The 13034-nt window shown below is 36.2% G+C and overlaps 1 protein-coding gene across 1 annotated transcript; it reads left to right on the top strand.

Annotated features, from left to right (window-relative positions):
* Positions 1-296: 296 nt before the first annotated feature.
* On the top strand, positions 297-8912 carry LOC116299197 (uncharacterized). Its single transcript, XM_089026949.1, has 5 exons — positions 297-839; positions 1158-1517; positions 2675-3070; positions 3498-3748; positions 6296-8912. Exons 1-5 carry the CDS (start codon positions 479-481, stop codon positions 6836-6838), a joined length of 1911 nt encoding a protein of 636 aa, XP_088883075.1. The 5' UTR covers positions 297-478; the 3' UTR covers positions 6839-8912.
* Positions 8913-13034: the final 4122 nt, after the last annotated feature.

Genomic DNA, 13034 nt, shown 5'->3' with positions numbered 1-13034 from the left:
GGGTCTTCCGGTTTGGAGTTTTCCAGAGCCTAATTATTTCGTCGAGCATGCGCAGTAAGAAATAAGGGCTCTGGGTACGAGATTGGGCAATTGGACTTCACAAAATGCCAAAACTTAGTGTCCATGCTTGAAACTTTTAACTTAAAAGGCTAATACTTTCGTATTGTGTTTGTTGATAATACAGTTATCTTTGTCTGACAAAAGAATACTCTCGAACTTTTTTGTATACTTGGAGAAAACAAACATTTTATTTTTAAACTCTACAAAATTCTTAGAAAACATGCTAAAATGCACGCATGCGCAAACGTCTTTACTACTTCCGTCTTCCATCATTATACGGAAACCAAGTCAGAATCTGTTTCATAAAACAGTTAAAACTCATCTCCAGAGACTACGATTCTCTTCCTAACTCTTCGACTAAGTCAAACAAATAATGTATTTTTTGATGGAGCGATGATTAGGACCAAAGTGTTTGCAAATGGCTGCCAAGAATCTATCTTCTGCTGTTTCACCAAATTGTTTGGATCCCTTCAATAAGTTCAAAGTTAAAATTGCACGAGAGCTCAGATCGACCGATGTGAGAGTTATAAAAAGCGCAATTGTTGGAACAATACTAAACGAAAATTTGAATGAGATCGACCCCAGAATAGAAGGAGCTGGATTGGATTTGCTCGATCTTTTTCAACGATCAGGGCGTTTCTCAGAGAATAATCTTAGTTTATTGAAAGAGGGACTTCATTTAGCCAGCAGAGTAGACTTGGTAAGAAGACTAGAAGAATTTGAAAAAACAATAACTGAAGTGAAGAATCTTCCATTGTCACTAATGAACCAACTTTCAGGTAATTTTTCGTCTCCTCTTGCCTAGTAAACTCCTCTCATATCTAACTATAAATCTTCTTTCCTGTCGTCTCATCTCCTGTCATCTCCTCTCCTGTCATCTTATCTCCTGTAATCTCCTCTCCTGTCATTTTCTCTCCTATCATCTCCTCTCCTGTCATCTCCTCTTCTGTAGTCTCTTCATCTGTCGTCTCCTCTCCTGTTGTTTCCTAACTCTCCTGTCAACTCCTCCCTCTCCTGTTGTCTCTCCTGACCGTCCATCCTCTCCCCTCCTCCATTTCTTAAATATGTATTGAATTCTTTTTATTATATTATAATAGTTGCAGAACAGTCAGACTTACTTCATCTACTTATAACTGGGCAAAGAAATTCTATTGATCCATCCAGAATCCATGAATTGAAAGAATCAATTAGCAAGAAGCTAATGATGAAAACATCAGACGTGCTCTTTGTTTGTATGACTGAAACAAACCAAGATTGCACCTTTGTAGTTTTCCAGTTTCTCCCTAAAGATACTGGTAATCAAATTGACCAGCTTATCTTAGCAGCTGCAAACAAAGAAGAATGGCTGGTGAATCTTGGAGTTCTTCAGCTTAAAATAAATGGGAAAGCACCCATTTGTATTGATGAAAATGTGCTCGAGATCAAACAAGTACCACCAAAAGAAACAAAAAAATTAGGTAAGAAAGAATAATTTTGCTCTAAGTCACCGTTGGACTTTATAAAATACAGTATAAAATGTATGAACACTTTACTTTTGTAGGCTTGAGTCAAACATCAAACTAATTTAAGTGATAGGCAGTCTTCTTTGATGTCATTAGATTCAGCTCAAGTGAAATTTGATGTTTGTCCTTAGTCTAAGAGACATTGTTTCATGATCACTCGTCACAAAGCCAATAGTAGACAATAATTGAATAGTTGATAGGGCCTGTATTGATAAAAACAGTCTGTCTGTGATGGGTACCCACTAATAATGGACTTAAATAAATGTAGATGTAGATGTACTGTAGTACTTTAAATAGGCCCTTTGCAACAACAGCGTCATGTAAAAGGCCTATTATTAGCTGAAGGTGTCACCCTATTAGAATAAATTATTAAAATAAACTTAATTAATATCTCATTAAGTGCTTTGCTAATTGGGGAGACCAACTTAATTAAATAAAGCTTGTGTGGACTACTGTACATTGAATGAAGCCTCATATGTTGTAACAGTCAATAACATATTAGGATTGTAAACCTGAGAAGACACAAAAGTCGAAAATCAAGAAATCTTTTACCCTTCAGCTATTAATGCATAAGGTAACATAAGGGTGAAAACACGCTTTAAGGATTTTTCTCTTTTTGGGGGGGGGGGGGGGGGGTTTCCTTCCTCCATAAAAATCAACATGTGTTGTAAATAAGTGAACAATAGAGTGGTAGTGTGTGTGGATGCTCAGTAGAACTCGTTACTTGGATTGATGGTTGTAAAAAATATAGATATTATAATTAACAATTATTCTCCCAAGGCGAAGTGAATATCGGGGAATATTGACTGAGACGCGAGTCTTCAAGCTGCGCGGTAAATATTCCCCGATACTCACTGAGGCTGAGGCAAATAATTGTTTTAGTATAAATACACAGGTGATTTTTTCAAAAAAAGAAAAAAAAAAGAAGATAAAAGACAATTTTTTCCGGTAACAGCAACAAAGTGGCTGGCCGCCATTTTGGATTATCGCTGGAGGTGATTATCGTGTGATAGTGTGAGTTTCTCGACCAATCATCATGCGAGATTTTCAATAATCACCTGTGTATTTTAACTAATTAAAATTCACCATTTCTTTGTTGAATATTATTTCAGAAATGAAGCATAGTTTGGAATATCATTCTGACAAAGCTCTTGATCTCATTCTTGTCTTGGAATATTCCTGTTCTGTGACTCCACATGTTCTGGAGCAGATGCTGAAGCATTGTCAGTCAGCAATAAATACGTTATCAGAAGGCTTCGACATGAGACTGGCAATTGTAACCTATGGCAACCACTATTCATCCCAGCAAACCAAAGCGACCACCTTTCTGACTCAAGAATTTTTGGATAAATTTGATTTATCCATTATTACACATGTTAAGAATTTAGGACAGCATGGAGGAGAAGCTGGAGGACCCTCTGGTCTAGCCGATGCACTAGCAAAAGCTAAAGAATTGGCAGGAGGACCAAATGTTCGCAAAGAAGCCACTAAATTGTGCATTCTAATAAGTAAGTAATTGATTGACAGATAAGCCATTCTGAAGTTGAGGGGAAACCTGTGTTGAGTGGCATTGCAGTGGATTGCCTAGAGGCAGCGATAAAGTAATATGTGCAATTGAAGAATTTGCCCTGCAGACCAAGATTTTTTAAAATCTTTCAAAGATATGTAGAGAAAAAATTTTACTCAAGGGATTGATGTGTGGCCCGGTTGCACTGATATAAGAAAACATTTTGCTTAAACTAAAAAATGTATATCAATCCATAAAAAAGTAAAAAGTTTACATTATCAAATAATTATTTTAATCATTATTTTATAAACTTATTGTATCCCATGAATTTTTTGAATTTTTTTTTCTTTTCAAAATGGGGTCTGTTGTTAACTTAACTCACAATTCACAATGAATTCACTATCTGTTCTCATATTCACGTCGTGTAGACTTTTTGGTTCAAGAAGTCCAAAGTGTCACTGACCTGGAATACTACAGGTGTTGCCATGGTCACGATGCCATCCAACTTTGTAATGAGCTTGCAGATACTTTTGTTACATTGTACATATTTGGGGTTAATGTATCGCTGCCTCAGCAAGGGAATGTAACATACAAGAAAAGAAATTACTTCTTGGAGGGTGTTGCTCATATCGGAGGTGGCAGGTATTTTCAGCTGGAGAATGTTGAACACTTGGATCAGGTTTGTGAAATTTGTGTTTTTTTTCTTCTGAGGTTGGACTACCTATATCCCTCACTACCTCCATCCATTCATCCATCTGCCTACCTTCATCCATCTGTTCATTCATCCATTAATCCATCCATCCATCCCTCCTGTCCTCTCTCCCTCCCTCCCTCCCTCCCTCCATCCATCCACCCATCCATCCACCCATCCATCCACCCATCCATCCACCCATCCATCCATCCACTAAGAGCTGACCTTGAACATGTAACTCGCTGGTGAACGGCAAATAAACTAAACTCTGAACACTGTTAATTCAGAATACATGATCATCGGATCCAGACAAAGGAATTGCCACACTAACAGATGACATTAATTTGCCCTGTTAATGGTATCTCATTAAAAAGGGTCAATGAAACTAAATGCTTCGTTGTCCACATAGATGCAAATTTTACCTGGACTACCCATGTAGATAGTATAATCAAAAAGGTGGTATGTAATATTGGCATACTCAAAAGAATTTTTCATACACTGGCCATAGAGAATAGAATTTCAATATATATATCTATCATTGAACCCTATTTCAATTACTGCTGTCTTGTTTGGGGTAGCATTAATGATACCATTACGAGAAAATTACAATCTCTTCATAATCGAGTGGCTCGTATCATCACTGCCCCTCCATACACTATAAGATCCCAAGACCTTTTAGTTCAATTAAAATGGAAGCCATTGATTGAAATGAGGCAAAACAGAAGGCCATTATGATGTAGAAATAATTTTTAATTCATGGCCAAGCTCCTAACTACTTATCAGAAATTTTTGAGAAGCAAATAGGTTTGAGTGCATACAACCTTAGGTCTTCAAGATATGACCTGCAATTACCAAAAACTCGAACCAATTGGTATAAGATTAGTTTTGCTCATACAGGAGCCAAAATCTGGAGCGCTCTTCCAGATGCCTTAAAAAGGGAACCCTCTATCAATGGTTTTAAAAGCAAAATAAAAAATCATTGATTTAGCATTGACAACACTGAAAATTAGTATTTTTAAATCGATGTATATTCATATTAAATTTATTTAGTTAAAGTTATTTAGTTTTTATGTAATTAATGCACAGCTTATAGGTAGAACAGATTTTTATATAATTTATGTAACTATTTGATATTATTAGCGTGTGTAAATAAAGTTTTCCAATTCCGATTTCCATCTATCCATCCATCCAGCCATCCATCTCATCAAATCCATCCATCCATCCATCCATCCATCCATCCATCCATCCATCCATCCATCCATCCATCCATCCATCCATCCATCCATCTATCTATTCAGCCAATAATCCATCTCATCAAATCCCATCCAAACCCATCCAATCCAAAAGGGCTCTCTTTAAACTAGTTCTTCTAAATGAGACATCCCTGTACAAATATTGTTGAAATAAATAAAAATAATTCCCATCTAACCATTTATCTCACCCATCCATCCCTGCCATTCATCCATCCTTCCACTCATCAATTCATCCATCTTATTCTTCCATTTAATTATCTATGCATCAATCAATGAATCCATCCTCACTCATCCATCCACGATGACAATATTTAGGGACCAGTCATTACCTAAGTCGGGGGGGGGGGGGGGGGGGAGAGGAGAAAATGTCTTTGATGCAAAAAATTTCCCAGACCCCAACCTAATACCATTCATGTTTTTTGGGTACCCCCTTCACTCGTTTAAAAAATCCTCCCAATCCTCCCAATCCTCCTTTTGACCTTTTAAGGCCCCCCATGTTCTACTTTAAAAAAATAGGGCAAAAGTGGGCCTCGGTGAGGTCTGGATAAATACGTTGGGGACTCAGTCAGGAGCCCAGGTCCAGACAAAATTAAGATACTGTAAAACTGTAAAACAAAAGTTATAAGATATTGAGTTCCAGACATGGCTCAGGGAGGTGTCTGATGATGAAAAGAAAAACGGTCAAAAAAATTAACTCTGGACATATCGTATCTTTAAATGTAATTATTCCCCTGAAACATATCTCTTCCGCGTTCCTAACATCATGCATGGAAACGCTCCCACACGCCCGAGAATTAGTTGTCACTATCTAGAGATAGAAGCGGGGCGTTATAAAAGGCCGTATAGAAAACCCGAAGACCGAATATGTACTAGGTGTGAACTTAGGGAAATAGAGGACGAGCGACACTTCCTGGTGAAATGTCCGCGCTATGAAAGTCTGAGAAAGAATATGTTTGATGTTATGGAAAGCAGAAATTTAATTAATTAAAAAAAAAGAGTGAAAATTATATTTTCCAGAATTTGTTTAACCCTTCGTTTGCAAATATGTGCACGAGTGCTTTCAATTAAGAGGACAATAATAATAATAACTATTTATCATATATAATAAGATCTTGATTTATAAGATTTTGATTGAATGTATCTTCTTTGGCCATGTGCAAAAGTACAAATTGTATACGGTGGCCTTTGAAATAAATAAAATCTAAATGTAAAATGTAGGGCATTCCCCCCCACCGATTTAAATAATGATTTGTCCCTTAATATGTACTAACTGTCTTTCTAGGCAATAACCTGTGTAACAAGGCATGACATCTCCATCGAGAAGCAAGGAAAAGTTACTGGCGAGATGGTGAAAGAAGACATAATCACCAACCATGGTGTCATCCGCTTCAATAGCCTCCCAAAAGACCTTGAGCAAAAACTCACCTCAAATGACGTCAAAGTTGATAACTTGGTAGAAAACGGCAAAAGTCTTGAACGAGTTTCTAAGCTAGCAGAAAAAGTGGATATGTCTGACAATTTGGATGACATAATCAAAAGTTTGGGGCCAGGTTATTCAAAGCGAGATTCACGAAGCCGCTCATGCAAGGCGCCAAGACTAGACGCACGAGGAGCTACGGAAGTTGGGGAACCGTCTGGGATATCAAAGTTACAGCCATTTCCAGCAATAAAAGAGAAGGAGTTACACCAAAAAGGCAGCATCTCTTTGGTGGAAAACCATGGCGTGGACTTGGAATGTGCAGTACGTATTATGAGGCGTCAACTCCATAGGTTGGCTTACTTCGAAATACCTGATCCTGAAGACGAAGAAATGATGCACAAATGATGATTGACAACTAAGATATCAAGCATTGAATATCTTGGAAAATTGAAATTTTTGTCATATAATTCCAAAGGTAGAAAAAGCATGTTGGAATTATAAGGAAGTAAGTTCAAAACTTGCAAAGATATGAATTTTCAAAAATCGAAATTTGTTATGAAAAAAATCGTTGGTAGGCATGAAATGCAGCACCAGTGAAGGTTTTCTTACGATTTAAAATTCATGTTCCTTCGAGCAATGTTAAAATGCTTCTAAGCCTTTACACAATATTTTCAGAATTGATTCCTCAAATAGTGAATAGTTGATTTTGAAAATAATTCGTCATTTGAATGTCGGGTCTTTGAGATACGAAGGTTTATAGTTCCAATATGTTAATGACTATGACGTAACATAAGGGATTTGAGTTATTTTGTGGCAACTTTTAATATTGAACGCTGGACATTTTTTGAAAACGAATTTGTAAGAGCCTTTACGTGAGTCACGAGTAAAAGATACTGTATTCCAGAACGAGTGCAGTGTTGTATATTAAATGATCCCTTATGTTACGTCATAGCCATTAACATATTGGGAATATAATTCTTCGTATCTTAAAGACCCGAGATTCAAGTGACGAAATATTTTCACAATCAACTATTCACTATCTAAAGAATCAATTCTGAAAATATTGTGTAAAGGCTTATAAGCACTTTAAATATTTCTGTTTTATTAGTTTAAAAAATACTTCATAAAAGCACATTGATATTTTGTATCCGTGGGATAATAGTTAAGACTTACAATTTTTTTCTTAATAAGTCTCTAATAGTTTTGTATTCGTAAACGACTAATGCGGAAACACTAGGGGAAACATTTGCGCATGCGTGGGTTTCAGCAATTTTCGAAAAATTAGTGAGAAAAGATGGCGCACTTATGCCATTAATGGTCAACCAAAAAATAATAATGGCGTCACAGCTACCGACCAATCACAGCGTTAGCTCAGCCTCCATTGTAGTTGACACTGCTTTAAGGATGCCTGGAAATGAGGCTAAGCGTTAGGCATATCATTAAATGAATAGATTTAGATTTAGATAGACTGCTTTCGAATAGACCATTTTCGAGTTCTAAATTACCGCTGCGTTTCTTGATTACATATTTATTTAAAAAGAGTTAGACTCGATTTTGTGCAGAATTTTCACGTGTTCAAGCAAGGTCCATCCAGTTCCAAAGTGTTTGTATTGTTGAAGTTGTGCATTCTTTACTGTTGGTATTTGTGAATATTTAGATACTGATTTGAGGCTAATCCTGTGTAAATGAGTCTGTAATCAAGGAACACAGCAGTAATTTGGAATTCGACACTGTTCTATTGACTAGCTGGCTAGTCTTCTTCGCGTTATCTAGAAACTTCATAAAATAGACCGGGGAACTCGGAAAATATTTCACAGACACTCAGAATTGTTTCTATAAGTTCCCTATGGCTGCTTCATTTATTTTCTATATATCTATATACTATTATTGTTATATTATAAGGTAGTTAAAGCCTTAACATGTCTTTTTTTGAGAAAAGTTTTCTGGCCCTACTTGCTAAAGCTACCAGAATCCCTTTCACACTTTTCCCCCCCAGTTAATTAGCTCTGCTAATTAACTGAATAAGAAAGAAAATTTGCAATGTATTCTGGTAGTTGTAGTAAAATGACTCCATCATACAAAAGTGCCTGTAACCATTACGCCTCAGATTTGTATAGAGGGCTATTCTTTATTTCTCTTTTTTCTTTGATTATAAATTTAACTAAATGTGTGTATTTGAAGGCTACCTAGTACATAATCTTTTCTTATAGAGACTATAGAGTGCATACCAAATATATAATAGGTGAAAAAACTAACTAACAAAATTGGAAATTAGGCCAAATTTTTACAGGTCGGCCATTTACTGAACTTACCTGACCTTCTCAATTTTTGAAAATTTGTGCAATTTCTTACAAAGTTTTTCATGGATATATTGTACGCACTCTAAGTAATTTTTTGTTTTCATTGACACCTCTATTCTTTAGTCAGTGTAAAGTCGTCGCCGTCACATATTCGAAATAAATTCAGTATTTGGATTTAATGTGCAGTCTCAAAATTTCAAGTTTGAATTACTTGTTTGCTATTTTAAAATATTATAGTACACTCAACAAAATTACTCGACTCTGATTGATGAGAGGAGTACACTTATAGGGTTAATTGTACTCCGTAGGAGTACCGAATTAAGTCGCTATGGCAACATGGCCAAAACAATATCAAAACAATTATTTTCTATCATTTTGTACTTAAAAAGCATAAATAAAATTTTAAAGCCGTAAGAACTAATCTTTTTCATGCATTTCAGTTGCACGATGGACTGGAAATCGGCCGCCAAATAGACAAAGATGAACGGCGTCGCTTCGCATTTTTTACTGAAATTTTGTTGAGTGAACTATAAATAAAAAATCGCACGATCTTCTCGTACAATTTGGAATTAATAGACACTCGTAATGTTTTGAAAGTTCTTTAATTGTACTCGCCTAAAGGCTCGTGCAATTACAAGAACTTTCAAAACTATTACTCGTGTCTATTAATTTCCAAATTGTACTCGAGATCGTGCGATTTCCTATACTAATAGCCAATGCAATAAATATGTTGTAAATGGCCCTCAAAACACTAGAAATCGCACTTCCAAGGGTCTCAGTTTTAAAAAACTTCTACAGTAGGGCCAGCCCCCGATCCCCCGATAGGGGCACCCAACAGTTGACGGTCGTAAAGTCCACCAAATCGAAATTACGCTCCGCGGTCCCTGGAAGGAGTTACTAATGCGGACTCATATTATTGTTTTGTTTTCGTTTCGTTTTGTTTTTGTAGTCTTCTTTGTTTTTTGTTTTTTGAAATCGTGATTAGCGTGATGTGACCGTATTGTATAGGTATTGTTTCCGAGGTAATCGGCCTGCAGACTCCTTGATTAGATTGCCCAAATGCAGCCTAGTAAATTATTCTACAATATCACATGTATATTTTTGACAAAAATACGGGGAAATACATTGATTTCCATATTTACTCCTCTCAGTGCTCTAAAAGAGTATCATACAGACGAACCAAATTTGTTTTACGAAAAAATATTTTTTTGTTGCGTTGACAGAATTTAAGAAAAAATTCATAGAAGAATTTTGAAGATCCGGTACTACCTTAAGCAATGTTAAACAGAAAGTCTAAAAATGTCGGCAATCGTTCGTCGAAGAATATTCCAAGAACAAAACTAGCCCCTGGGGGTTGAGGGTGAGTTGTGTACAAAATTCCTAAGTGGGAGAGTATACTCGCGCAAAGAAAACAGTGTAGTGCATTTTCGCATTTCTTCATCTCGAATAAAAAATAATTGAAGATTTTTTCCCTGATCTTATTTTTACCTTTCAGTTTCATTTAAATTGGGCTCCCTGTGACTTCCGTATCAGGAGCTCCGCTTTCAGGCAGTGCCTAAATATATATTATATTCTGGCTGTATTACCAGCGTGGTTGGTCCTTGTGGTGTGGTGTTTAACGCATCGGACTGGAATACCGAAGACGTGAGTTCGATTCCCGCCAATGGCATTTCATATTTTTCTCTTATTCTCTTATTCTATTTCGAACGCATAGATTCATTACAAGGTACTATTTTTTACTACTATCGGTATTACTAACCCGTGTATTGACGCAAAGTATGAATTCTCATCGTCAGTCAAAGTAAGTGCCCCACTTGTGGAGAAGATTATCTCCCAGTCTCACGAGTTGCCAGATGAAATTGAAGTGAAAACAGCAAAGCAGAAATGTCACACTGAGAAAGAAAAAGCATCCAAAGATGCGTTTGAAAGCCTGAAGGAAAGTCTACCAAAGATTACAGCCAGATCCTTGGACTTAGCCGCAGAGAAAGGAGCATCAACCTGGTTAACTGTAATTCCTCTTAAGGAAATGGGATTCGACTTGAACAAGAGAAAATTTAGAGACGCTTTACGTCTCCGTTATAATTGGTCTTTCAGAGACATTCCATCAAAGTGTGTATGTGGTGAAGATTTCTCGGTCGATCACGCAATGATATGTAAACGTGGTGGATTCGTAATTCAACGTCACAACGAATTACGCAATCTGGAGGCTGAGCTTCTTAGCACAGTATGCAACGACGTAGAGATTGAGCCCTTGTTACAATCAATATCAGATGAGAAACTAAGCAAAGGAGCAAACAAAGCTGCAGACGCAAGACTTGACATCCATGCACGAGGTTTCTGGGAGAAGCAACGTTCTGCCTTTTTTGACGTAAGGGTTTGTCACCCAAATGCAGATACGTACAAAGATCTAGATCTACCCAAAATCTACAAGCTACATGAAAATGACAAGAAGCGGAAATACACCGAAAGAGTAAACGAAATCGAACATGGAACATTTACTCCCCTTGTCTTTTGTACAACAGGAGGTATGAGTAAAGAATGCAAAACATATCACAGCAGGCTTGCTGAACTGATAGCCCGAAAGAAAGGTGAAGAGTACCACAAAACAATGGCATGGATTAGGGCCAAGACTTGTTTCTCTCTGTTAAGATCTGCACTTGTATGTCTACGAGGCTCAAGGACTATAAAAAGAACTTATAATGATATAAACAACATAGACTTAGACATTCAGGTTGCTGAAAGCGCCATTTTATAAATTTAGATTTTTAGCTTATTAACGTAGATTTTTAGATAAAGATACATAGTTATATATTTAATATATATTTCAATTTTCCTTATTAGTCAGTTTTTCTTCTTATAATTCCTTCTTCTTTGTAAGTATTATATATTAACATATTCATATTTAAATAATGGACAAATTCTATTCGTTTTTTACAATCTTGAAAAAATGTATAAATATTTAAAAAGTATTAATTATTGATTAGAGATTATTGTTATTATTAATTATTGATTAAAGACTATATATTTGTTTTGGATTTTATAAAGGAATAAAGGAATTGTTTTATAAATAAATAAATAAATAATAAATGTTTTAAAAATAAAAATAAAAATTACAAGGTACTATAGACACAAGTGAAAAAAGTCTGCGCATGTTTTTGAATCCGTATGCAAATTAGTCAAAACATAAGTAAATTTGACTTTCAAACATGCCTGATAAATTAACCTAATTCACTATGACGTCACAGAAAGATATAACTAGCTAAAAACTAGTGTGAGCTGCGTCGGTGTTTCTAATGAAACAGTAATGATGAAAAGGTAAATTATACACCGTGAAAAGATGAAAAAACTTACTAGTAAGTTTTTTCATCTTTTCACGGTGTATAATTTACCTTTTCATCATTACTATGACGTCACAGCTTGTTTATGTCGGGGATAGAATCGCCAAATCCAATAGAAAATTCAACTATATTTGCTCCTAGCGAAACAGTTTAATCTAAAATGGCCTGGTTTTCAGACATAATATGCGTTAATATGTACTAAAAAATATTCTGAGCGTTTGCTGGCTATTCTACTTCTCTTCGTGGAATGATACGGGATTTAGAACAATTTTCGGTTAGTTTGCGTTGATTTGACCCCGTCCGACGACCATGATCCTTTGCGTTGAAACTAGATTGTTGAATATTGTTTTGATGTGACGTCATAGTGAAGTAGGGCAATTGCCCAATCTCGTACCCAGAGCCCTTATTTCTTACTGCGCATGCTCGACGAAATAATTAGGCTCTGGAAAACTCCAAACCGGAAGACCCAGATTCTGGGTTTCTCGCACATGCGCATTATGACAGACTAGGTAAATTCAAAATGACGGACGATGTTGAACGAGCATGTGAATTTGCGCTTGGAAAATTAGGTTTTGAAGATGGTTTTCAGTTAAATTAACTCCGAAAATATCTATTGGATGGATATCAATACAATTTCCATTACAAAACCGGCAAAACTTTGAAAAATCCGGCCCTACAGGCTTTTTTGATGTACTTAATTCGAGACGCCATATTGTTTATTTTCCCTAGTACTGTAAATTTTACTTCCGGTATCTTCCTTTGTTCTCGAGAACCAATCACAGCACAGGAAATATTGGAGTTTTCCAGAGCCCAATTATTTCGTCGAGCATGCGCAGTAAGAAATAAGGGCTCTGGGTACGAGATTGGGCAATTGGACTTCACAAAATGCCAAAACTTAGTGTCCATGCTTGAAACTTTTAACTTAAAAGGCTAATACTTTCGTATTGTGTTTGTTGATAATAC

This window comes from Actinia tenebrosa, unplaced genomic scaffold (genome assembly GCF_029948245.1).
Source record: "Actinia tenebrosa isolate PJP-AT-01 unplaced genomic scaffold, QUT_ActTen_1.0 PGA_scaffold10__47_contigs__length_13832649, whole genome shotgun sequence".
NCBI classification, from domain to species: domain Eukaryota; kingdom Metazoa; phylum Cnidaria; class Anthozoa; order Actiniaria; family Actiniidae; genus Actinia; species Actinia tenebrosa.
This window is presented reverse-complemented; position numbering and strand designations above follow the sequence as displayed.